Source organism: Mustela lutreola, chromosome 6 (genome assembly GCF_030435805.1).
Source record: "Mustela lutreola isolate mMusLut2 chromosome 6, mMusLut2.pri, whole genome shotgun sequence".
Lineage (NCBI taxonomy): Eukaryota > Metazoa > Chordata > Mammalia > Carnivora > Mustelidae > Mustela > Mustela lutreola.
In genome coordinates, this window is record NC_081295.1 from 87,158,524 (window position 1) to 87,185,476 (window position 26,953).

Here is a 26,953-nt window from a genome sequence, read left to right on the forward strand (position 1 = left end):
CTGGAATCCTAGGCCTACTTGCTATGAGCACCTGTGATGTCAGGCTTCAGTTTCTATAACCATTAGTAAGGCAACTGAATAACGAATCCCCATGTGTTCTTCAGTTAAAATTAGTATGATTCTTTGGTCCTAACATGGCTCAAACTACCCAAAGAAAAACACCAAGATTTCATAAAAACAAAACAACACCTGAAAAATTAAGACAAGTCTTAAGCAGCACATGACTATGAAATACTCAAGCTACTGCTGAAATTCCATGTTCTTGTGGTTTGGGAAGGTGACAGAATGGACTGAGTCTACACTAAGCAAATTTCTCCCAAGAAAATGCTGGAAATCTTCCTGATGTGGGCGACTCTGGCTGCTTATCCTAACACATGGCCTGTCGATCAGATTAGTGTAGTAAAGGCACATTTCAACATCATTCTGTGGGTTATAACTTGGCTTAGCACAGGTATCAGAGACCATAAATACTAGGCAGATTCTGCATGGCCTTTAGTCTAATAGTTTTCCCCAAAATGTCCCATGAAGGAATTTGTGGAAAAAGTGTTCCATGATCAATATATATGCTGTCCCTCTCTAGAAGATTCTCAGAGCATGTTAAAGGCCACGGGGATCATTTACCAACTTCCTGAGATCCTGTTCAAAAGCAATATATTTCTAAAACCTATCTGACCATATCTAAAATATCCCATCTATAATAGTTTGAGATTTTAGCAGACAGTTCAGCGCTCATCTTAGCATCAGAAAAAGCTGGGTCTGAACACCAAATCTGGCATTTATAACTGAGTGATCGTGCATTATTTGCAGCTGTTTAATTGTGGAATTGGGGAGAATAACCCTCATCTTGCATAACTGTTGTGACAGGGAAATGGGGTTCTGAACTTAAAATCCCACCAAGAACATGTGGCCCTGTAATAATCCCTAATAAATCTTTGCTACTGCTATTATTATTGCTATTGTTATTGTTTCTATTATTTCTAAAGGGCTCCAAATGGAGAATTCAGCACATGACTATAAAAGAGAAAGCAAAGAAAGGAAAAACAACAGCCAACTTGTATGTTCATCTGCAGTGAAGAAATTCTCTTTCTTCCAGTAAGTAGAAGAAATCATCGTAAGTCAGGAAAATGGCAGGTCCACTCCCCTGAGATGATGGGGATAATGCCTTTGGCTCCTCCAGCTTCTGCATTTTCTGGACTTTTATTGGAATATACACTTAAAAGTCACTGAGCAATGTGGCAAGCTACCTTTCCTTATTACTACTTTTTTAGTGTTTGGGATTGCCAGACTATAATGTAACACACATGTTTCCTGCAGACAGCCTTTTCTCCTGCCCCCAAACAAGTCTGAACCTCACAATACTCAAAAATAATGAGCAGTGATTTCTAAAATAAATGGAATCAATTGTCTTCTGTTAAAATCACTGTAAATGTGCTCCCATCACACTCACAGCATTTTAGGAGCCAGTATACAATTGTTCTTAGTTTATCTTGAAATAAATACTTTGCATAAGTCAAATATTTCCTTTAAGAATTCTAGAGAGCTCCATGTGGCCCTCTGAAGCAATTGACTGGGGGAATCTGAGTACCTGTCTGCATTTTTCAGCTACACAATGTGGACAAACTTAATGATGAAACTCAAGTTGCCTCTGACTAATTTTGCAGCAGTTTGGTTTGATTATAATGAATGTATTGTGCCCCATCAGGGAAATCCATCCTTTTACAAAGAGCTGTCCTGGATATAAATTTGTCCAAGGAGCTCTCTCTAGTCCAGGAACTGATTTAGAATCATTCAAAATGAAATGAGGTTTACAATAATGTCAGTGACCAAACAGATATATAACAATGGACCCAAGAGATGGTAGGTACTTGGGAGACATTTTGACTTTTACAGCATTTGGTATCCATAGAGAAAATTTTAGAAGGGATAAATGTTTCTGTTAGGTAAGGATTTGTTTATTCTGTTTAACTTAATCAGGGAAATTGGTTTCATTTGTTCTAGTTTCAAAGGATTCTTTGAAATTAATCAGGATTGTTTGGCCACACGTGTGTGTGTGTGTGTGTGTGTGTGTGTGTGAGAATATACATATTAAGAGCAATTGTAAATGAGCTCATTTGTTGAGCATATACTATGTGCGAGGAACTGGACAATATCTTTAGATACAGTATGTTCAGCCCTCACAGCGAGTTCACAACCCTGAGACCTTAAGTCTCAACTGCCACCAGGACACATGCTATAAGTGGTACACTTTCTCAGAACCAGATTGGCCTACACCAACTTCAGTGATATTTCCAAGACAACATTGGACCACAGCAGCAAAAACTATTAGAAATTATATTCCCAGTCTGTGAAATCTGGGAACAAAACAAAACAGCTAATGTCAGAAATAAATGAGTAAATGAAAAGACAGGATCTGAATCCAACTTATACACTGTACTCAACCCTTTCTCTTCTACGTTTTCTGGCATGCAGAGTTGGCATGTTTGAGCAAGTGAGAGATGAGTTGAACTAATGGGTAATTGCTACTTTATGGATGGAAATTAGAATTATGCAGATCTCAGCAATTTCTTCTCATCTTTGCAACTCAAAAGGCAAAAAGCATACAGTCAAGAAATTTTGGAAAAACTGTTACAGTGACCTAGTTAGAATATTTGTTATACAGAATTCATAAAAACCAAGTAAGTGTAGGAATTATTAGTAGGGCCAATGGAGATCTTCTAGTACGATGCACTCCCCAGTTTCACAGAGGGGGGAAATGAAAACCTACTGAAGTTATGGGACTCACTATTGTTTAAATACAACCAACAAAATAAAGCCAGTCTGAGACAGAGAGGCAGTGTATGTAGTGGTAAAAAGCACAGAGTATGGCATCACACAGACCTGGGATGGACCTCTAAGTCAGTTATGAAGACTCAGAGAAAGATATTTAGACTCATTTTTCCCAACTATGAAATTGGGATAAGGATACCTACTTTGCTAGTTGTATTATATGTTATATTAATATATAATAATGTGTATATGTTATATTAAAAGTATTATATGTAATAAAGCAATAGGCACTTAGAGACACACAATAAATGATGCATATAATGCAGAGAACATCTCTTCATAACAGTATTAATTGAAATAGGAGTTTTACTCTGGTAAAAGTCTTTTGGGCTTCTATTACAATTGTGAAAAAGGTACAATCACATCATCTTATTCAGTGTTTTAGTAGCCGAAATAAAGATGTCTTAGCAAAAGGACATCCAGTTTCTTAATGAGAAATATAAGATGTTAGTTGGTAAAATGTGTTATCTGTTCTTTTAACCTCCATGGATGTATCAGAAGGAACTCCCTTTGAACCTTTGCTGAAACAGCATCCCTTTAATGAAAAGCACCTTAATTTCTACTTCTTCAGCAAAATCCCAAACTTCCCTTAAATATAAAGGCCAGAGTTATTACACAATAATACTTCCTCGTTTAGATATAATAAAATGTCACAATAAATTTTTTACCCACCATAAATTTCTGCTGAATATATCAAATAGAAAATGAACTTAAAGTTCCATACCTTTTGTAATTGCTCAAAAATGTATGACAATGTCCTTGGGATAATACCTCGGTCACTATAGCGTTCTGCCCCACCCGTGATGGTGAATGTCTTCCCACTGCCTGTTTGCCCATAGGCAAAGATGGTACCATTGTAACCTGCCAAGACACTACATAAAGAAATGGCACACTTTAATATCAAAATGACTAACTGCACAAGTATTAAGTGGCTTGTATTCTAATAGCAGCCTTATTCAACACTAGTGAAAAGACATTTATAAAGTATCTCTATATGTGAGTATCTACCTAAAATAATTCAGATTTTTTTAAATCCAGGAAAATCAGCACAACCAATCCTTTTCTCTGTATAACTCAAATGGAGTCTGTTCATCTTAAGTATTTTTTAACCTAATTTTTCTTTAGAAAACTTTTATATTTACATAAAAGTTATAAAGATAGTACAGAACTAACACATGCCCTACACCTGGTTTCCCCTACTGTTGATAACATTATTATTGTGCACCTGTTACAACTAAAGAAACTATACTGATATATATACATTTTATAAAAATGTCCTTGGTTTTTATATATTGTCTTTTAATTTTTTTCCAGCTTTACTGAGATATAACTGACACATAAATGTAAGTTTAAGGTACACAAATGTGATGATATGATACATAAATATACTGCAAAATGATTCCCACAATAAGATTAGTTAATACATCCATCACCTCACATAATTATCATTTTTGTGATAATATTTAAGATAGATACTCTTAACAACTTTCAAATATATAATATATAGTCACTATGCTGTACATTCGATCCATAGAATTTATTCATCTAATAACTGGAAGTTTTTACTCTCTGAACAACATCCCCACATTTCCCCCACCCACCATCCCCTGACAACCCCCATTCTTTTCTTGATATTTATGAGTTCAGTTTTTTAGATCCTACATGTAAATGAGAATATACAGAATTTGTCTTTCTCTGTCTTATTTCACTTAGCATAATGCTTTCAAGCTCCAACTACATTATTGCAAAATGGCAGAATTTTCTTTTTTTTATGGCTGATTAATATCCCATTGTGTGTGTGTGCATGCACACATGCATGCACGTGTGTGTGTGTGTGTGTGTGTACACCACATCTTCTTTGTTCATTCATCCATCTATAGGCATTTAGGTTTTTCCATGCCTTGGCTACTGGGAAAAATGCAATGAACATGGGGAGGCAAATGCCCCTCTAAGATTTCATTTCCTGTGAAATACAGGCAGAAGTGGCATTGTTGGATCATTATTGGCAGACCTAGTTCTAATTTTTAAAGGAAACTCCATACTGTTTTCCATAGTAGCTACACCAGATTGCATCTCCACCAATAGTGCACAAGGATTCCCTTTTCTCTACATCCTTGACAGCATTTGCTGTCCTTGACAGTGTGATAATAGCGATCCTAACAGGTATGAGGACATGTCTTATGTTTTTGGTTTGCATTTCCCAGATGATTAGAAATACTGAACACCTTTTATGCATCTGTTAGCCACCTGTACTTTTTCTTTGGATAAATTTCTATTCAAGTCCTCTGCCCATTTCTTAACTGGATTTATGCTTAACATGTAATCTATCCAAGAGAATGTTTCATGTGTGCTTGAGTAGAATCTGTATTCTGCTGTTGCTGGGTGAAATATTCCATATATATATATGTCTGGTAGGTTCATTTGGCTTAAGGTATAGTTCCTATCCAATGTTTCCTTCTTGATTTTTTTCTTTCTTTCCTTCTTTCCTTCTCCCTCACTCCCTCCCTTCCTCTCTTCCTTCCTTTCTTTCTTTCAAGATTTATCTATTTATTCTTTGAGAGAGAAAGAAAGAAAGAAGGGAGAGTGGGGGTCAGAGGGAGAAGGAGAGAGAGGATCTCAGGAAGATTCCTTGCAGAGCACAGAGCTCAATGTAGAAGTTGATCCCATGACCCTGAAATCATGACCTGAGCCAAAATCAAGAGTTGGATGCTTAACAAGGTAGGCCACCCAGGCACCTCTCCTTACTGGTTTTCTATCTGGATGATCTATTCATCATTGAAAGTGGGGTGTCATCAGAGACCAGTGGAACAGAGTAGAGAGCCCAGATATGGACCCTCAACTCTATGGTCAAATAATATTTGACAAAGCAGGAAAAAATAGACAGTGGAAAAAAGACAGTCTTTTCAATATATGGTGCTGGGAAAATTGGACAGCTATATGTAGAAGAATGAAACTTGACAATTCTCTTACACTGTACACAAAGATAAACTCAAAATAAAAGACCTCAATGTGAGACAGGAATCCATCAGAATCCTAGAGGAGAATATAGGCAGTAATCTCTTTGATATCAGCCACAGAAACTTCTTTCAAGACATGTCTCCAAAGGCAAAGGAAACAAAAGCAAAAATAAACTTTTGGGACTTCATCGAGATCAAAAGCTTCTGCTCAGCAAAGGAAACAGTCAACAAAACAAAGAGGCAACCCACAGAATGGGAGAAGATATTTGCAAATGACAGTACAGACAAAAGGTTGATATCCAGGATCTATAAAGAACTCCTCAAACTCAGCCCACACAAAACAGATAATCATATCAAAAAATGGGCAGAAGATATGAACAGACACTTCTCCAGTGAAGACATACAAATGGCTATCAGACACATGAAAAAATGTTCATCATCACTAGCCATCAGGGAGATTCAAACTAAAACTACATTGAGATACCATTTTACACCAGTTAGAATGGCCAAAATTAGCAAGACAGGAAACAACGTGTTGGAGAGGATGTGGAGAAAGGGGAACCCTCTTACACTGTTGGTGGAAATGCAAGTTGGTGCAGCCACTTTGGAGAACAGTGTGGCGATTCCTCAAGAAATTAAAAATAGAACATGCCTATGACCCTGCCATTGCACTACTGGGTATTTACCCCAAAGATACAGATGTCATGAAAAGAAGGGCCATCTGTACCCCAATGGTTATAGCAGCAATGGCCACAGTTGCCAAATTGTGGAAAGAACCAAGATGCCCTTCAATGGACGAATGGATAAGGAAGATGTGGTCCATATACACTATGGAGTATTATGCCTCCATCAGAAAGGACGAATACCCAACTTTTGTAGTAACATGGATGGGACTGGGAGAGATTATGCTGAGTGAAATAAGTCAAGCAGAGAGAGTCAATTATCATATGGTTCCACTTATTTGTGGAGCATAACAAATAGCATGGAGGACATGGGGAGATAGAGAGGAGAAGGGAGTTGGGGGAAATTGGAAGGGGAGGTGAACCATGAGAGACTATGGACTCTGAAAAACAACCTGAGGGATTTGAAGGGGCGAAGGGTGGGAGGTTGGGGGAGCCAGGTGGTGGGTATTATGGAGGGCATGTATTGCATGGAGCACTGGGTGTGGTTCAAAAAACAATGAATACTGTTACGCTGAAAAGAAATAAAAAAAAATGGGGTGTCAGATTCCACTACTATTATTGTATTGTTGTCTATTTCTCCCTTCAGATCTGTTAGGCTTTGCTCAATATGTTTAAGCATTCTGATGTAGGAGGCATATATATTGTTATATCCTTATGATGAACTGACTGTTTTATCACTATAAAATGGCCTTATTTGTCTCATAGCCTTTTATAAAGAGTCTAATTATTTATCCAAGAGAGAGACAGGGAACACCAGTGGGAAGGGGGGAGAGCAAAGGGAGAGGGACAAGCAGACTCCATGCTGAAAGCAGAGCCTGACAAGTGGTTCGATCTCAGGACCCCAAGATCATGACCTGAGCAGAAATCATGAGTTGGACACTTAACCGACTGAGCCACCCAGGCACCCCAGCCTCATCATAGTTTTGGCTTAAAGTCTATTTCATCTGATAGAAGTATACTACTTTTGCTTTCTTTTGGTTTCCATTTGCATGGAGTATCTTTTTCCATCCCTTCACCTTAGTATAAGTACGTCCTTAAAGCTGAAGTGAGTCTTTTATAAGTAGCATATAGTTGGGTCTTGTTTTTAGTTCATTAGTCACCCTATGCCTTTGGATTAGAGAATTTAATCCATCCATTTACATTAAAAGTAAATAAGGCTTACTAATACCAACCTATTCACTGTTTTCTAGTTTTGTATTTCCTTTGTTCCCTTCTTCCTCTTTTACTGTCTTTCTTTGTGAAGTGATTTTCCCTGTGGTATGCTTTGATTCCTTCTCCTTTATCTTATGTGTGTCTACTATTGGTTTTTACCATTCATCCCATTTTTAATGTTTTTGATGTCACAATTAACTTCTTTTACAGTGTGTCTTCATTATCAAATTATTATAGCTATAGTTGCTTTTAATACTTTTATCCTTTAACCTTATACTAGATTAAGTAATTAACACATCACCATATTATTAGAGTATCATGAATTTGCTTATGCTTGCTTTTAGCAGCATACTTTATATTTTCATATGTTTTCATGTTTCAGCATTTCTTATAAGGTAGGTCTAGTGGTGATGAACTCCTTCAACTTTTGTTTGTTTGGGAAATCTTTGCTTCTCCTTAATTTCTGAAAAAACAACTATGTTGGGTAAAATACCCTTGGCAGTTTCTTTTTTGAGAAATTTGAATGTATTGTCCCACTCTTTCAGGGCCTGTAAGGCTTCTGGTGAGAAATCTGCTGATAGCATTATGAGGGTTCCCTTACTGTGTGGGTATTTTTTTCTCTTGCAGCTTTTTAAATTATCTCGTTGTTTTTGATTTTAGATAGTTTTATTTTAATGGGTCTTGTAAAAGATCATTTTGGTTTGAAATTATAGGGTCACCTTTTAGCTGTATGAACATGAATGTTCAAATCTCTCCCTAGATTTGAGAATCCTAGGCCATTATTTCTTTAAATATACTTTCTCCTCCTTCCTCCCTCTCTTCTCCTGAGACTAATAATGTGAGATTGTTTCCTTTAATGGTATCCCATAATTCACAAAGATTTTCTTCACTCTTTCTCTTTTATTTATGCTTCTCTGACTGGATGATATCAAATGACATGTTTTCCAGTTAACTAATTTATTCTGCTTGATTATGTCTGCTGTTGAAGCTTTCTATTGAATTTTCAATTTGACCACTGTGATTTTTTAACTATAGGATTTGCTTGAGGTTTTTTTATGGCTTCTATTCCTTTGTTGAATTTCTCATTTTATTCTTGTATTATTTTCCTAATTTCATTTAGTTGTCTTTATTTTCTTTAATTCACTGAATTTAAGAGTGTTATCTGAATTCTTTGTCAGACAGTTAGTTCCTAGATCTCCATTTCATTAGGGTCAGTCACTGGACCTTTGTTAGTTTCCTTTGGGGATCGCATGCCTGTGTGGTTGGACCTGGATGCTGGGTACACAGTGACTGGCCAGTCGCTGGGAATCACTGGGATGGGCCCAGTATCTGGATCCACAGGGACCAGTCTAGTGCTGGGACAGGCGCAGAGCCTGGTTTCACAGAAGAGAGCCAAGAGGCTAGGGCCACAGGAATTAGAACCAGCCTAGAGTCTTGGGTCATGGGAGTCAGTTTATAAAATAGGGCCTCAGGGGCCAGGTTGGGTCTTCAGTGACCAATGTGGTGTTGTGCAGGCCAGGAGCCTAGATCTGTGGAGCCAGCCTTAAAGCTCAGGCTGCAGAGGCTAGCCTGGCATTAGGGAGGGCTTGACATGTGGGTCTGGTGGAAACCCACCAAGATACTGGAGTTACGGGAGCCACCCAGGACCATGCTGGCTGACAAACAGGGGTAGACTGGGATCCTGGATTTCCTAGAGTTTGCTGGGAGCCTGGTATGATGGGAGCTGCCTGGGGCCATGGGAGCCTTCTGGCCCCAGGGTAAATCAGAAGCCTGGTTTATGGGAGCCTGCTGGTAGCCTGCCACTTCAGGATCTGCTTGGGGCTAAAGGAGTGGGCAAGTGGTAGGGTGGGCCAGGGGACTGGATTCTCAGTAGCTTGTCAAGAGTCTGGTGTCACGAAGTCAGCTGGGGCCATGGATGTCACCTAGGCCATGGGAGCTGCCTGGGGCCACTGGAACCAGCTGATGCTGGGATGGGCCAGCACTGGTGTCTGCAGTTCAAGTCAGGTGCTCACTTCAGTCTCCTTCCACAGGAATGGTGTCTTTCTCAGTGCTAGGATGGCTAGGCTTCAGGGAGGGGTAATGGGGTAATGTCAATCTATCTTTTCTACCCTCTTCAACATGTCTTTTTTTTTTTTTTTTTTTTTTCCTGTGCCCCATCCCAATGCTCTAATTCCTCAACTGGAATCCTTAGCTTTTGTGAAGGTATTTGCATGCGTGGTAGTTATTCAAATTGATATTTCTGGAGGTACAAGTGTTAGAAATTCCTGTACTACCATTTTGCTGAAATCACTCTCTAAGTATTTTCTTCATCTTTAGTATACTTTAGTATATGTTGAAGGTAAAAGTTCTGAGGAAACCATACCTATAATTTGGCAAACTACAAACCTGACAACTGGCACTTCATGGGGCAAATACTCACAACATTAAGTTACCTCCTAGAATACCAGGTATAGAATGTAGAATGTTTACCACTACATACCTTGTAATGTAACCTCATATAATTTAACAATCAACACCAACTATAAATCCTTTAAGAATTCCCCTCCTCAGTTTTCGTGGAATGACTTTTGGTAAAACAGTAATCCAGATGTGCTCTTCAGTCATAAAGAGCAGCCTTTGATTTGATGGAAATTGTAAGAAACCTAGACTTCAAGTTATATTACAAAGCTATAGTAACCAAAGCAGTATGGTACTGGCACAAAAATAGATCCATAGATCAGTGGAACAGAATAGAAAATTCAAAAATAAACCCACACTTATATGGTCAATTAATCTACAATGTGGGGGCAAGAATATACAATGGGGGAAAAGACAGTCTCTTCAACAAATGGTGTTGAGAAGGTTGGATAGCAGCATGCAAAAGAATGAAATTAGACCACTTTCTTATTCCATACACAAAAACAAACTCAAAATGGATCAAGGACCTAAATGTGAGACCTGAAAACATAAAAATCCTAGAAAAAAACATGGGCAACAATTTCTCCAACATCGGCCATAGCAATATTTTTCTAGATATGTCTTCTGAGGCAATGGGAATAAAGGCAAAAATAAACTATTGGGACCACATCAAAATGAAAAACATCTGCACAGTGGCAGGAAACAATTAACAAAACTAAAAGGGAACCTATAGAATGAGAGAAGATGTTTGAAAAATGACATACTCAATAAAGGTTTGGCATAAAAAATATCTAAAAGACTGAAACACCTCAACACCCAAAAAACAAGTAATCTAATTTAAAAATCGGCAGAAGACATTAATAGACATTTCTCCAAAGAAGACATACAGATGGCCAACAGACACATGAAAATATGCTCAACATCACTCATCATCAGGGAAATGGAAATCAAAATTACCATGAGATATCATGTCACACCTGTCAGAATGGCTAAAATCAACAATCCAAGAAACAACAGGTGTTGGTGAGGATGTGGAGAAAGGGGAACCCTCATGCACTGTTAATGGGAATGCAAACTGGTACAGCCACTGTGGAAAACAATATGGAATTTCCTCAAAAAGTCAAAAATAGAACTACCCTATTATCCAGCAATCACACCAAATGGGTATTTACCAAAATACAAAAACACTAATTCAAAGGGACACATGCAGCCCTATGTTTAGTAAAGCATTATTTACAATAGTCAAATTATGGAAGCAGCCTAAGTCTCCAATAATAGACGAATGAATAAAGAAGATGTGGTATATGTATACAATGGAATATTATTCAGCTATAAAAAAGAATGAGATCTTGCCACTTGCAACAGCATGAAAAAAGACAAACCAAGAAACAGACTCTTACCTATAGAGAATAAACTGATGGTTACCAGAGGGCAAGTAGGAGGGATGAAGAAAATAGACAATGGGGATCAAAAAGCATACTTATGATGAAAAAATAAAATTTTTAAATTTTTAAAAAGAAAAAGAACACTAGATCTTCTCAGCCACCATCTCTCTTCTCTCTTTTCCTCTCTGCTTCACTTCTCCCCCTTCCCATTCCCTTCTCTCTCCCTCTCTCTTTTTCTCTCTCTGTCTTTCTCTTTGTCTTTACAAGTGGATCTTTCCTCTACACTGCACAGAACAGCAAACTATTATAGCATTATGATCTTTTTTCTTCAAAGTAACCCTTCATCTGTGAGATGTTTTCAACCAAACAATTATGAAGATGTCAGCTAATGGTGGCTTCACTGCAAATGGATGTTTGATATATGGCTCCTGTGAGAATCACCCCTCACTATTCACACTGAGATTCCTGCTCTAGCACTTCTTCTGAGATAATGCTCACAGTTCTATGTTTTGCTATGCTTTCATGCTTGTATGTTAAGTGATTTATCATCATCATGCCCCCTCAAAACACATAGGTTTTGCTTAGAGCTTCTTGTGAAGTAATCAGTTAAGTCTCAGGCACCTTATACAACTATGAAACTAAGAATAATATCTATAACAACAACTCAATGCATCATTTGCTATGTAGGTAGAAGGTGTTATTGGTGCTTATAAACTTAAAAGACAGCACATTAAGTAAACAAAAAATGGATGAGTACTGTGTGGTTCAACTTCTCATTTCTGAGAGGTTTAATAATTTTTCTCTGTGTCTTCACATGGAGTTGGAACTATAATGATTAGTTGGATGATTACAGAATCTTTCTTCTCAATGACATTTGTCACCAATGAAACAGCTATGTTCCATTAGCAATTATCTTTGAATATATGCTATCTCTTGACCATAAATGCTCTAGGTAAATGAAGTTGATAACTTAAAGAATCAAACTTTAAACATTTTAAAAATGTTTGATAGAAATTTTTCCAAAATATATTAGTCTGTCCTTGTCTTGAAAAGCAAAAAACTGTACAGATTATCATTTTTATTTTGACTTCGTGACAGCCTAAGAAAAGTGAGTACCGTGGTATGCTACATTGACATCTACTGATTATTAGGGTTTTTTAAAAAAAATATTTAAGTCTTTTTCACTACCAGTTGTCCTAGTATACTCTCTTCCTTTCCCCCCATCTGCTGTGGAAAACTAGATGGCAAATCTTCATAGAATGCTATTTAAAATACAAAGGATGTAGGTTCCACCAATATATAATCTATTGATATTTGTTACATTGCTACAATAAAAAATTAAATGAAAAAATGTGAATGGGCAACATTTATCTCCAATTCCTCTCTCCAGAGCATTTTCTACTTAATCTTGCACCTCCTTTCCATTGAACACTGGACAATTTCATATGCTTGTAGTCTCATCCATTCTAAGAGAAGTTACTATTAAAAACAAAGAGAAGAGGTGGAGTAAAGACTTCTGAAAATCCACTCCTCCACAAGAATAATGAGAACAGTGGCAAAATTGTCAAAATCACTTTTTTTTCAGAATCCTGGAAGTTATCCAAAAGCTCACAACAATCCAAGGAGTGTTTACTCAAGTAAAATGGCTGAATCTCAGTAAGACCAGTGAGCTTTCTGACATTGTAACTTGACCATTCCCATGCCCTCTCCCCAACTCCATAATAGTCTTGAAAAATAACAGACTTGCAACCACATAACTGTGAAAAACATAAGTACAGCAACCACTGGATGGGTAGTACAGGTTTGGAAATCTCCAAAAGGTCCACAGAATTGTACTTCTCTGACCCATCTCGCAGCTCCCTGGAATAGCCCTACACATAGTACTTGTCTTTGTGTGACCTTAGTTTACTGAGTAAAAAAAAAGTCATATCCCCATGGAGTTTGCTGAAAACAAATCAGCAGAAAGTGTTCAACATGACAGTTGCCCTAGGTTGCAATACCAGTGAGGCAAACAAGAGGGTGATCAAAACTTTAAAGTAGGGCGCCTGGTTGGCTCAGTGCATTAAAACCTCTGCCTTTGGCTCAGGTCATGATCCCAGGGTCCTGGGATCGAGTCCCACATCGGGCTCCCTGCTCAGCGGGGAACCTGCTTCCTCCTCTCTCTCTCTCTCTGCCTGCCTCTCTGCCTACTTGTGATCTCTGTCTGTCCAATAAATAAATAAAAATCTTAAAAAAAAAACTTTAAAGTAAAAATCTGTGGAATACCATGCTATATAAGGGGCTTTGAAAAGTAACGACATATTTTTGGGACTCTACAAGACCATACACATGTATGGGGCTGTGTGCATGCCCAGAAGAGACCAGAGAAGGCCCTATATCTTACCTCTGGCTGACCTTGAGGCCCTGAACAAGCGTGAAGTGAGAGCTAAGACAAAATTATAAACTTCCAAAATTATAAACTTCCAGTACTGAATGGGTACCCCAACACATGCAGAAAGTACCTTACCAAAGACTCAGAGTGATAGATTCAAGGCATTTTTAAAAATCTCTGTCCAGGCACTAACTGACCACTAAATTTACTGAACAGAGATTTCAGGGGTTGCATATAACAAAAAACACAAGTTTTATGAAATTAGGCCATAAAATTTACTAAACAAACAAGCAGCCGCAGCAACAATAACAACAACAAAACTTGGGGAGGGTTGGAATCTGATTTCCAGAGCTGTCATATCCTATTACTTAAAATGCCCAGTTTTCACCAAAAAAATATATGAGAATCTCTAACAGCAAAGTATTTCCTATGCACAGGAAATAAAATGTTTCATAGGAACAGCCCTTGAGGAAGCCCAGATTTTGACTTCTAGAGGAAGAGTTCAAGGTAAGTATTATAAATAAGCTCGAAGAACAAAAGTAAAGCATGTTTAAAGAATTAAAGGGAAGTATGAAAATGATGTTACACAGACAAGAGAATATGAATAAAAAGATAAAAAAAAGAATAAAACAAATTTTGGAGTGGAAAAGTATGATAACTGAAATAAAAAATTCACTAAAACAGTAAATTTGAGTTGGTATAAGAAAGTAAATTTCAAGAAAGGACAATTGAGATTATTCAGTCTGCACAATAGAAATTATAAAGACTGAAGAAAAATGAACAGAGAAATCAGATCAATATTTGTGTAAAGTCCCAGATGGTGAGGGGAGAGAATGTTTAAAAAAAAAAAATAATGGCCAAAAAGTAGCCCAATTTGATGAAAAACATTAATCTACATATCCGAGAAGCTCATTAAACTCAAAGGTATCCAAACTTCAGCACATCATAATCAAATCGTCTAAAGTCAAAGAAAATCCTGAAAATTGCAAAAGAGAGGTGACTAATCACAAACAAGTATTCCTTTTTAAGATTAACAGCAGATTTCTCAGGGTGGGGGGGGAGGAGTCAAGATGGCAGAGAAGTAGCAGGCTGAGACTACTTCAGCTAGCAGGAGATCAGCTAGCTTATCTAAAGATTGCAAATACCCACAAATCCAACAGGAGATCAAAGAGAAGAAGAACAGCAATTCTAGAAACAGAAAATCAACCACTTTCTGAAAGGTAGGACTGGCAGAGAAGTGAATCCAAAGCGATGGGAAGATAGACTGTGGGGGCAGGGGCCGACTCCCAGCCAGTGGCGGAGTGATGGAGCACTAAATCAGGACTTTTAAAAGTCTGTTCCGCTGAGGGACATCGCTCCAGAGGCTAAACAGGGGTGAAGCCCACTCGGGGTCAGCATAGCCCCAGGTCCCGCAGGGTCACAAAAGGATTGGGAGTGTCTGAGTGTCACAGAGCTTGCAGGTATTAGAACAGGGAAGCTGGCTACAGAGACAGAGCCAAGGAGTGAGTCTCAGCTTGGGGTTACCTTGAACCTGTCGCAGGCTGGGTGAGCTCAGAGTGCGGCTGGAGGCCAGGGAGAAGGGAGTGATTGGGCACTATTCTCTGAGGGCGAACTGAGGAGTGGGGCCCTGAGCTCCTGGCTCCTCCAGGCTGGGGCCTAAGAGGCCATTTTCATTCCCATCCTCTGGAACTCTACAGAAAGCATTCAGGGAACAAAAGGTCCCAAAAGCAAACCCGAGCGGATTACTCAGCCCGGCCCCTGGTAAGGGCAGTGAAATTCTGCCTGGGGCAGAGACACTTGAGAATCACTACAACAGGCCCCTCCTCCAGATGATCAACAAGAAATCCAGCCAGGAGCAAGTTCACCTACCAAGGAGTGCAGATTCAATACCAAGAAGAGCAGCGGAATTCCAGAGGAGGAGAAAGCAAAGCACAGAACTCATGGCTTTCTCCCCATGATTCTTTAGTCTTGCAGTTAATTTAATTTTTTTTCTCTCTTCTTCTGTTAAATTTTCTTTTAACTTTTACCCTTTTCTTGTTTAATGCTTTTTAACTAGTTTATCTAATATATATGTATACATTTTTCATTTTTATATCTTTATTTATTCGTTTTCTTTTTTTTAATAGTTTCTTTTTTTTCTGAACCTTTTTTTAAGATTTTTTTTTTTATTTATTTGAGAGAGGGAGTGAGAGATCACAAGCAGGCAGAGCAGCAGGTGGGGAGTGGGCAGACTTCCTGCTGAGTAGAGAGCCCAATGCGGGGCTCAATCACAGTACCATGGGATCATGACCTGAGCCGAAGGCAGAGGCTTGACCCACTGAGCCACCGAGGCGCCACTCTGAACCTCTTTTTATCCCCTTTCTCCCCCCCACAATTTGGGGTCTCTTCTGATTTGGTTAAAGCATATTTTCCTGGGGTCTTTGCAACCCTTTTAGTATTTTATTAGCTCCTTCATATACTCTTATCTGTAAAATGACAAGGTGGAAAAATTAACCACAAAAAAAAAAAAAAAAAGAACAAGAGGCAGTACCAAAGGCTAGGAACCTAATCAATACAGACATTGGTAATATGTCAGATCTAGAGTTCAGAATACGATTCTCAAGGTTCTAGCCGGGCTCAAAAAAAGGATGGAAGATATTAGAGAAAACCTCTTGGGAGATATAAAAGCCCTTTCGGGAGAAATAAAAGAACTAAAATCTGACCAAGTTGAAATGAAAAAAGCTATTAATGAGGTGCAATCAAAAATGGAGGCTCTCACTGCTAGGATAAATAAGGCGGAAGAAAGAATTAGTGATATAGAAGACCAAATGACAGAGAAGAAAGAAGCTGAGCAAAAGAGGGACAAACAGCTACTGGACCACGAGGGGAGAATGTGAGAGATAAGGGACACCATAAGACGAAACAACATTAGAATAATTGGGATTCCAGAAGAAGAAGAAAGAGAGAGGGGAGCAGAAGGTATATGGAGAGAATTATTGGAGAGAATTTCCCTAATATGGCAAAGGGAATAAGCATCAAAATCCAGGAGGTGCAGAGAACCCCCCTCAAAATCAACAAGAATAGGTCCACACTCCATCACCTAATAGTAAAATTTACAAGTCTTAGTGACAGAGAGAAAATCCTGAAAACAGCCTGGGAAAAGAAGTCTGTAATATAATGGTAAAAATGTAATACAATGGTAAAAATATTAGATTGGCAGCTGACTTATCCACAGAGACCTGGCAGGCCAGAAAGAGCTGGCATTTTATATTCAGAGCACTAAATAAGAAAAACATGCAACCAAGAATACTATATGCAGCTAGGCAATCATTGAAAATAGAAGGAGAGATAAAAAGCATCCAGGACAATCAAAAACTAAAAAAATTTGTAAACAACAAACCAGTCCTATAGGAAATACTGAAAGGGGTCCTCTAAGCAAAGAGAGAGCCTAAAAGTAGTAGACCAGAAAGGAGCAGAGACAATATACAGCAACAGTCACCTTACAGGCAATACAATGGCACTAAATCATATCTTTCAATAGTTACCCTTAATGTAAATGGGCTAAATGCCCCCATCAAAAGACACAGAGTATAAGAATGGATTAAAAAACAAAACCCATCAATATGCTGTCTCATTTTAGACCCGAAGACACCTCCAGATTTAAAGTGAGGGGGTGGAAAACAATTTACCATGCTAATGGACATCAGAAGAAAGCAGGAGTGGCAATCCTTATATCAGATCAATTAGATTTTAAGCCAAACACTATAATAAGACATGAGGAAGGACACTACATCATACTCAAAGGATCTAACAAGAAGATCTAACAATTTTAAATATCTATGCCCCTAACGTGGGAGCAGCCAACTATATAAACCAATTAATAACAAAATCAAAGAAACACATCGACGATAATACAATAATAGTAGGGGACTTTAACACTCCCCTCACTGAAATGGACAGATCATCCAAGCAAAAGATCAACAAGGAAATAAAGGCCTTAAATGACACACTGGACCAGATGGACATCACAGATATATTCAGAATATTTCATCCCAAAGCTACAGAATACACATTCTTCTCTAGTGCACATGGAACATTCTCCAGAATAGATCACATCCTGGGTCCTATAACAGGTCTCAACCAGTATCAAAAGATTGGGATTATTCCCTGCATATTTTCAGACCACAATGCTCTGAAGCTAGAACTCAATCACAAGAGGAAATTTGGAAAGAACCCAAATACATAGAGACAAAACAGCATCCTTCTAAAGAATGAATGGGTCAACCAGGAAATTAAAGAAGAATTGAAAAAAATTCATGGAAACAAATGATAATGAAAATACCACGGTTCAAAATCTGTGGATCACAGCAAAGGCAATCGTGAGAGGAAAATATATAGCAGTGCAAGCCTTTCTCAAGAAACAAGAAAGGTCTCAGGTACACAACCTAACCCTACACCTAAAGGAGCTGGAGAAAGAACAAGAAAGAAACCCTAAACCCAGCAGGAGAAGAGAAATCATAAAGATCAGAGCAGAAATCAATGAAATAGAAACCAAAAAAACAATAGAACAAATCAACAAAACTAGGAGCTGGTTCTTTGAAAGAATTAATAAGATTGATAAACCCCTGGCCAGACTTATCAAAAAGAAAAAAGAAAGGACCCAAATAAATAAAATCATGAATGAAAGAGGAGAGATAACAATTAACACCAAAGAAATACAAACAATTATAAGAACATACTATGAGCAACTCTATGCAAACAAATTTGACATCTGGAAGAAATGGATACATTTCTAGAGATATATAAACTACCACACCTGAACCAGGAAGAATTAGAAAACCTGAGCAGACCCATAACCAGTAAGAAGATTGAAACAGTCATCAAAAATCTCCAAACAAACAAAAGCCCAGGGCCAGATGGCTTCCCAGGGGAATTCTACCAAATGTAGAAAGAAGAACTAATTCCTATTCTCCTAAAATTGTTCCAAAAAATAGAAATGGAAGGAAAACTTCCAAACTCATTTTATGAGGCCAGCATCACCTTGATCCCAAAACCAGACAAAGATCCCATCAAAAAAGAGAACTACAGACCAATATCCTTGATGAACGCAGATGTGAAAATTCTCACCAAAATACTAGCCAATAGGATTCAACAGTACATTAAAAGGATTATTCACCATGACCAAGCGGGATTTATTCCAGGGCTACAAGGTTGGTTCAACATCCACAAATCAATCAATGTGATAGAATACATTAATAAAAGAAAGAACAAGAACCATATGATACTCTCAGTAGATGCTGAAAAAACGTTTTATAAAGAACAGCATCCCTTCCTGATCAAAACTCTTCAAAGTGTAGGGATAGAGGGCACATACCTCAATATCATCAAAGTCATCTATGAAAAACCCACCGCAAATATCATTCTCCATGGAGAAAAACTGAAAGCTTTTCCACTAAGGTCAGGAACACGGCAGGGATGTCCATTATCACTACTGCTATTCTACATAGTACTAGAAGTCCTAGCCTCAGCAATCAGACAACAAAAGGAAATTAAAGGCATCCAAATCAGCAAGGAAGAAGTCAAACTATCACTCTTCACAGATGATATGATACTATATGTAGAAAACCCAAAAGACTGCACTCCAAATCTGCTAGAACTTATACAGGAATTCAGTAAAGTGTCAGGATATAAAATCAATGCACAGAAATCAATTGCATTTCTCCACACCAACAACAAGACAGAAGAAAGAGAATTAAGGAGTCAATCCCATTTACAGTTGCACCCAAAACTATAAGATACCTAGGAATAAACCTAACCAAAGAGGCTAATAATCTATACTCAGAAAACTATAAAGTACTCATGAAAGAAATTGAGGAAGAGACAAAGAAATGGAAAAATGTTCCATACTCCTGGACTGGAAGAACAAACATTGTGAAAATGTCTATGCTACCTAAAGCAGTCTACACATTTAATGCAATTCCTATAAAAATAACATTCTTTTCTTTTTTTTCCAAAGAAATGGAACAAATAACCCTAAAATTTATATGGAGTCAGAAAAGACCTCGAATAGCCAAAGGAATATTGAAAAAGAAAGCCAAAGTTGGTGGCATCACAATTCCGGACTTCAAGCTCTATTACAAAGCTGTCATCATCAAGACAGCATGGTACTGGCATAAAAACATACACATAGATCAATGGAACAGAATAGAGAGCCCAGAAATAGACCCTCAACTCTAGGGTCAACTAATCTTCGACAAAGCAGGAAAGAATGTCCAGTGGAAAAAAGACAGCCTCTTCAATAAATGGTGTTGGGAAAATTGGATAGCCACATGCAGAAAAATGAAATTGGACCATTTCCTTACACCACACAGAAAAATAGACTCAAAATGGATGAAGGACCTCGATGTGAGAAAGGAAGCCATCAAAATCCTTGAGGAGAACACAGGCAGTAACCTCTTCGACCTCAGCTGCAGCAACATCTTCCTAGGAACATCGCCAAAGGCAAGGGAAGCAAGGGTAAAAATGAACTATTGGGATTTCATCAAGATCAAAAGCCAAAGGCAAGGGAAGCAAGGGCAAAAATGAACTATTGGGATTTCATCAAGATCAAAAGCTTTTGCACAGCAAAGGAAACAGTCAACAAAACCAAAAGAAAACTGACAGAATGGGAGAAGATATTTGCAAATGACATATCAGATAAAGGGCTAGTGCCCAAAATCTATAAAGAACTTAGCAAACTCAATACCCAAAGAACAAATAATCCAATCAAGAAATGCGCCAAGAATATGAATAGACATTTCTGCAAAGAAGACATCCAGATGGCCAACAGACACATGAAAAAGTGCTCGACATCAGGGAAATACAAATCAAAACCACAAAGAGATATCACCTCACACCAGTCAGAATGGCTAAAATTAACAAGTCAGTAAATGACAGATGCTGGTGAGGATGCAGAGAAAGGGGAACCCTCCTACACTGTTGGTGGGAATGCAAGCTGGTGCAACCACTCTGGAAAACAGCATGGAGGTTCCTCAAAATGTTGAAAATAGAACTACCCTATGACCCAGTGTGCAATTGCTCTACTGGGTATTTACCCTAAAGATACAAATGTAGTGATCTGAAGGGGTGCATGCACCCCAATGTTTATAGAAGCAATGTCTACAATAGCCAAATTATGGAAAGAACCTACATGTCCATCAACAGATGAATGCATCAAGAAGATGTGGTATATATACACAATGGAATACTATGCAGCCATCAAAAAGAAATGAAATCTTGCCATTTGCGACAATGTGCATGGAACTAGAGGGTATCTTGCTTAGCGAAATAAGTCAAGCGGAGAAAGACAACTATCATATGATCTCCCTGATATGAGGAAGTGGAGATGCAACATGGGGGGTGAAGGGGGTACGAGAAGAATAAATGAAATAAGATGCAAATGGGAGGGAGGCAAACCATAAGTGACTCTTAATCTCACAAAACAAACTGAGGGTTGCTGGGGGGAGGGGGGTTGGGAGAGGGAGGTGGCATTATGGACAATGGGGTGGGTACGTGCTATGGTGAGTGCTCTGAAGTGTGTAAACCTGGCGATTCACAGACCTGTACCCCTGGGGATAAAAATACATTATATGTTTATAAAAATAAATACATTAATTAATTAATTTTTAAAAAGCTTAAAGAAAAAAGATTAACAGAGGATTTTTCATCAGGAATCATGGAGGCCAGAAGGTAATGGAATAACACATTCAAAATACTGAAAGAGTGTTTGGTATATCTTCCTTTGCAAAAATTAACAAGTCTCCCAAAATTTACATTTTAATTTTGTTTTCAGATTTTTTATTGTTACTCTACAGAACTATAATAGATTTTTCTATATTGACCTTGGACACTGAAATTTTGTTGAAATTGTTTACTTCTTCTTATCCTCCAAGAGTGGATTACCTAGGATTTCTACATACAAAATCATATCATCTGAAAATAAACATTTACTTCTTCTTTTCTAATCTAGATGGCTTTTATTTATTTTTCTTGCCTAAATGCATTAAATTCTCTCCACTTCTGTTTATCTCGGAATATCAATTTCTCCTTCACTTTCAAAGAATGACTTTTTGCAGATATAGAATGCTCTATTTGTAGATGGCATGATCTTGTACATATACAGAAAATTCCAAGGACTCTACCATAGAACTATTAAAAGCAATAAACAAGTTCATCAAGGTTGTAGGGTACAAGACTTAATGAAAAGTGGCATTCTCCCATCTGACCTATAGGTTCTTGCAAACTCCATTAAGATCCAAACTGTTTTGTTGGAAAAATTGACCAACTTCTGAAATTTATATTGAAATTCAAGAGTTCAAGAAGAGTCAAAACATCTTGAAAAATAACAAAGGTAGAGGACTCACATTTCTTTGTTTTTTTTAATTTTCTAATTTATTATTTTTCACTTTCCAAGTAATCTCTACACACAATGAGGGGCTCCAACTCACAACACTGAGATCAAGAATTGCATGCTTTACCAACTGAGTCAGCCAGGCACCCCTTAATTCAAAACCTACTATCATAACAGTCATCAAAACAGTGGGATATTGGCATAAGGATAAACATACCATGAATAAAACAGAATTGTGAGTCTAGAAATAGACCCTTATGTTTACAATCAATTGATTTTTGACAAGGGTGTCAAGAACACTCAATAGAGGAAAGAAGATTATTTTCAAAAAATGATGCTTAGACAATGGATAATCACATGTAAAGGAATGAAGCAGGAATTCTACCTCATACCACATACAAAAATTCATTCTAAATGGATCATATACCTGATAAAAGAGCTAAAAGTGAAAAAATCTTTTGGCAGAAAACATGGGGTAAATCTTCATGACTTTGGATTAGGGAATGGTTTCTTAGAAATTACATCAAAAGCACAGCAGCCAAAGAAAAAAGATAAACTGGATTTCATAAAAAATAAAAACTTCTGTGTTTCAAAGGACACCATTAAGAAAGTGAAAAGATAACCCATGGAGTAGAAGAAAATGTTGGAAAAATCATACATGTATCAGGACACTTATCACAATCCATAATCCATAAAATACAAAGAATCTTTACAGCTGAAAAAATAAAAAGACAGATAACTCAATTAAAAAGCAAAAGCAGAAATAAACTATTGGGGCTATACCAAAATATAAAGCTTTTGCACAACAAAGAAAACTATCAACAAAACAAAAAAACATTCTCTAGGGAATGAGAGAGGATATTTGCAAATGATATAAATGATAAGGAGTTAATATCCAAAACATATAAAGAACTTGTACAACTCAACACCAAACAAACAAACAATCTGATTAAAAAATGGGTAGAAGATCTGAATAGACATTCTCCCAAAGACAGATGATTGATACATGAAAAGATTTCATCACTAATCATCAAGGAAATGTAAATCAAAACCACAATGAGCTATCACCTGACAGCTATCACTGTCAGAATGGCTAGTATAAAAAAATAAGAAATAACAAGTGTTGGCATGGATATGGAGAAAATAAACTCTCATGCACCACTGGTGAGGATGTAAATTGTGTAAGCACTGTGGAAAACAGTATGTAGGTTCCTCCCAAAATTAAAAATAGAAATAGATATGATCCACTAATTCTGCTACTGGGTATTTACTCAAAAACAAATAAACAAACAAACAAAAACCAAAAAACACTAATTCAAGAAGATATATATGCCCCTATGTTCATTAGAGCATTATTTACAATAGCCAAGATCAGGAAGTAACCCAAATGTCCATTGACAGATAAGTGGAAAAGAAGATGTGATATATACACACACACAATAGAATATTACTCAGACATAAAAAAAAAATGAGATCTTGCCATTTGCAATATGGAAGGTCCTAGAGGGTAATATGCTAAGTGAAATAAGTCAGAGAGAGAAAGACAAATACTGAATGATTTCACTTATCAGTGGAATCTAAAAACAAAACAAAGGAACAAACAAACAAAAAAAAAAACAAACTCTTAAATACAGACAACAGGCTGATGGTTTATGGAGAAGAGGTGAAGTGGGATGGGCAAAAGAGATGAGAAGATTAAGAGGTACAAACTCCCAGTAATAAAATAAATCAGTCACAGAGATGAAAAGTACAGCATAGGGAACACAGTCAATAATATTGTAAGAATACTGTATGGTAACAGATGGTGGCTACACTCATGGTGACACTGAGTAATGTATGGAGTTGTCAAATCAATATGCCATACATCTGAAACTAATATAATTTTTATATCAATTATACATCAATGACAAAATTTTAAATAGATAAATAAATAAGAACACATCAGAGATTTTTGAGAGAAAAAGAATTGGCAAAGGATCTGAATGGACATTTCACTAAAGGAAATATATGGATGGCCAATAGCACATGAAGAGATGCTCAACATCATCAGTCACTAGGGAAATGTAAATCAAAACCACAATGGGATACTCATTTCATAATCACTCTAGAATGGCTTAAGAAAAGAGAGAGAGAAGGAAAAAAGACAACTGCAAGCATTACTGAAGAAATGGAAAAAGAGGAAACCTCATACATTGTTGGTAGGAATGTAAATGGTGTAGCTGCTTTAAAAAAGGTTTGCAGTTTTTCAAAATGTTAACACAGAGTTCCCATAAATAAGACCCAGCATTCCTGGGTATATACCCAGTGGAATGGAAAATATGTCCACACAAAAATTTGTAATGAATGTTCATAGTAACATTATTCATTATGGCCAAGAAGTGAAAAGAACCCAGATGTCCGTCAATTGATGAGTGGATAAACAAAACGGGTCATATCCATACCATGGGATACTATTTGGCAATGAAAAAGAATAAACCACTGATACATGCTACAATAATTGATCAATCTTCACAACATGCTAAGTGAAAGAAGCCACCAACGAAAGGTCTTATACTGTATGGCTCCACTTACATGAAATGTCTAGTGTGCAAATTCATAGAAACAGAAAATCAACTAGTGGTTGCCAGAGGCTGAGATAAGGGGAAAGGAGGAATGACTGTTAATGGGTATGGTACAGGGCTTCTTTTATGAAAATATTTCTAAATTTAGATTATAGTCAATGATAGTTGCACATTTGTACTAAAAGCTACTAAATGTTCATTTGAAAATGAATTTTCTGGTATGTGAATTATACCTCAATAAAGTGTTATAAAAATAAAATAATAAGGAATCTATTCTACTTTGGTACTAATTAGATGTGCTTCAATTGCTTAGCAGTAGCAATTTTTAAAGACAGAATAGTAATTAATAAAAGGATGAAAAGCTAATATTAAGTTTCAGCAGTGAACGATGGGATGGATGTTTTTGGTGAGAAATATTTCTCAACTTCCTAAAATCAACAATGCAGGTGACTGCCTAATACATCCCAGCTAGAGACAATTCTGATATGTAAATAAATCAACGTTTTTAAACCAGCGTTTGGTGATCAGAGGAAATCTCCAGAGTAGAAACTCTCTCCTTCCTTTTGCAAAATGCATTTTCCCTAGAAATCTAAATTACAAAGCTGAGATATTTTGTCATTTTTTACTTTTAATATTTGCATGACTAAGACAAAAATAAAGCTTCTACTCTCCTGGAAATTATAAACTGCAGTATTACTCCACACACATTACATGTACATGTCAGAAAAAAATACAAACCATTTACGTTCAGTTTTTCACTTATATTACTCTTTATTTAACTACACCCCAAGTAGAAGAAAGCTGTTTTGAAGTATATGCAATAAAGTGAGAGTTCATTTGGTTTACTCAAATGCGAAGGCTTTAAGAATCTCCTTATTCGATGTCAAAATCAAAGTAACCAACAAAAAATTATTATTGCTATGAAAATTTAGTTCACAGAGCCAAACAAATGATATATTTTAGTCCCTCAAATCTGAAGATACAGCATAGCTGTAAACAACATTAACAACTAAATAATGGGATCATGGATTTTATAATTGGTATCATCAGAGGCCTTTTAACATGTTTTGTCCAACAGAAGATTTCCTTCTAGGGCATTTCTGAAAACCATATATCTGAGCTATGCTTAAACAGCTGTTAGATTCAGGAACAGGATAGAATCAGAGAATCCAGGTGAATTCATTTTTGAGAGTAGAGAGTGAGGTGAGGTGGTACTTTAAAAGATTGTGATATTCAGCCTTAGAAATATTAAGAGTCCCAGAAAAAATACATACTTATATATTTATTTTTTTATTTATTTTGAAAGGAGAGAGAGAGAGAGCAGGAGGAAGGGTAGAGGGGGAGGGAGAGAGAAAGTCTCAAGCAGACTCCCGGCTAAGTGCTGAGCCCAACGTGTGGCTCGATCTCAGGACCCTGAGATCATGACCTGAGCTGAGTCAGAGGCTTAACCTACTGAGTCCCCCCAGGTGCTCCTACATACTTAAACTTTAAAAAACTGTTTATCAGAACTAAGCCAATTTCTTCATTCAGAAAATACAAATAAATCAGACAATATGAAGAACAATTTTTTAAGCTAATAGAAATTATACTACATTTACATTCAACTTGATTAAAAATCTTTGCTCAAGGTTAACAAAACTAATCTGGAAGAGAATTATCAAAATTAAGCCCTCTGTTTTAAATATAATTACCCAATTGCTCCATCTTATATCTCACACAGTTCTAAAAGCCCCAGTAGCTGGAATATACTTATTTTCATTTGTTTTTGATTCTCAGAACAGTTCACTGCTCTCCATTGCCATCCAGTTCCTAGAATAAAATCCCTTTCGTGCAGAATCCCCAGCTCTTTGGTGTGGTCCATTGTTTTTTGCAGAGAAAATGGGAAGGAGACTCTTAGACTCTTAATCATTTCACTTTCAGAATATTTCTCAGTGCATAATTTTCAAGAGGAATTTGAACCAAAAACAATAGCAACTCATAATTAACACAATTTAACACAACTCATTTTACCATATATAAAAATAATCTTCCCATCTTTTAAGCCAAATGAGCATACAACTTGTAAAATTTCCAGCAAAATCTGGTTATGGGGCATTCCCTTTGCTGTGAGGAGAAGGAAAAAAGAAGTTGGGGAACTACCCTTCTAGGGAGTTAAAGAGGGCAGCCGACTGGGAGAATTCTAGTTTCTGGCTAGAAAGCTTGCTTAGTCTCTCTTCTTCTGGTAACAGCTCTGCTCCCAGTCCATTCTTCCAC

The 26,953-nt window shown here is 37.2% G+C and overlaps 1 protein-coding gene across 6 annotated transcripts in view; it reads right to left on the reverse strand.

Moving 5' to 3' along the window:
• Positions 1-26,953, reverse strand: part of KIF6 (kinesin family member 6) — a 518,420-nt gene that overhangs the window by 344,244 nt on the left and 147,223 nt on the right. For 5 of the 6 annotated variants that reach the window (XM_059177857.1, XM_059177858.1, XM_059177859.1 and 2 more), the window contains one exon: positions 3,551-3,698. The exons of the other annotated variant lie outside the window; for it this stretch is intronic. In XM_059177857.1, the coding sequence (XP_059033840.1) occupies positions 3,551-3,698 (148 nt within the window). The remainder of the gene's footprint in view (positions 1-3,550; positions 3,699-26,953) is intronic. 6 annotated transcript variants of the gene reach the window in all.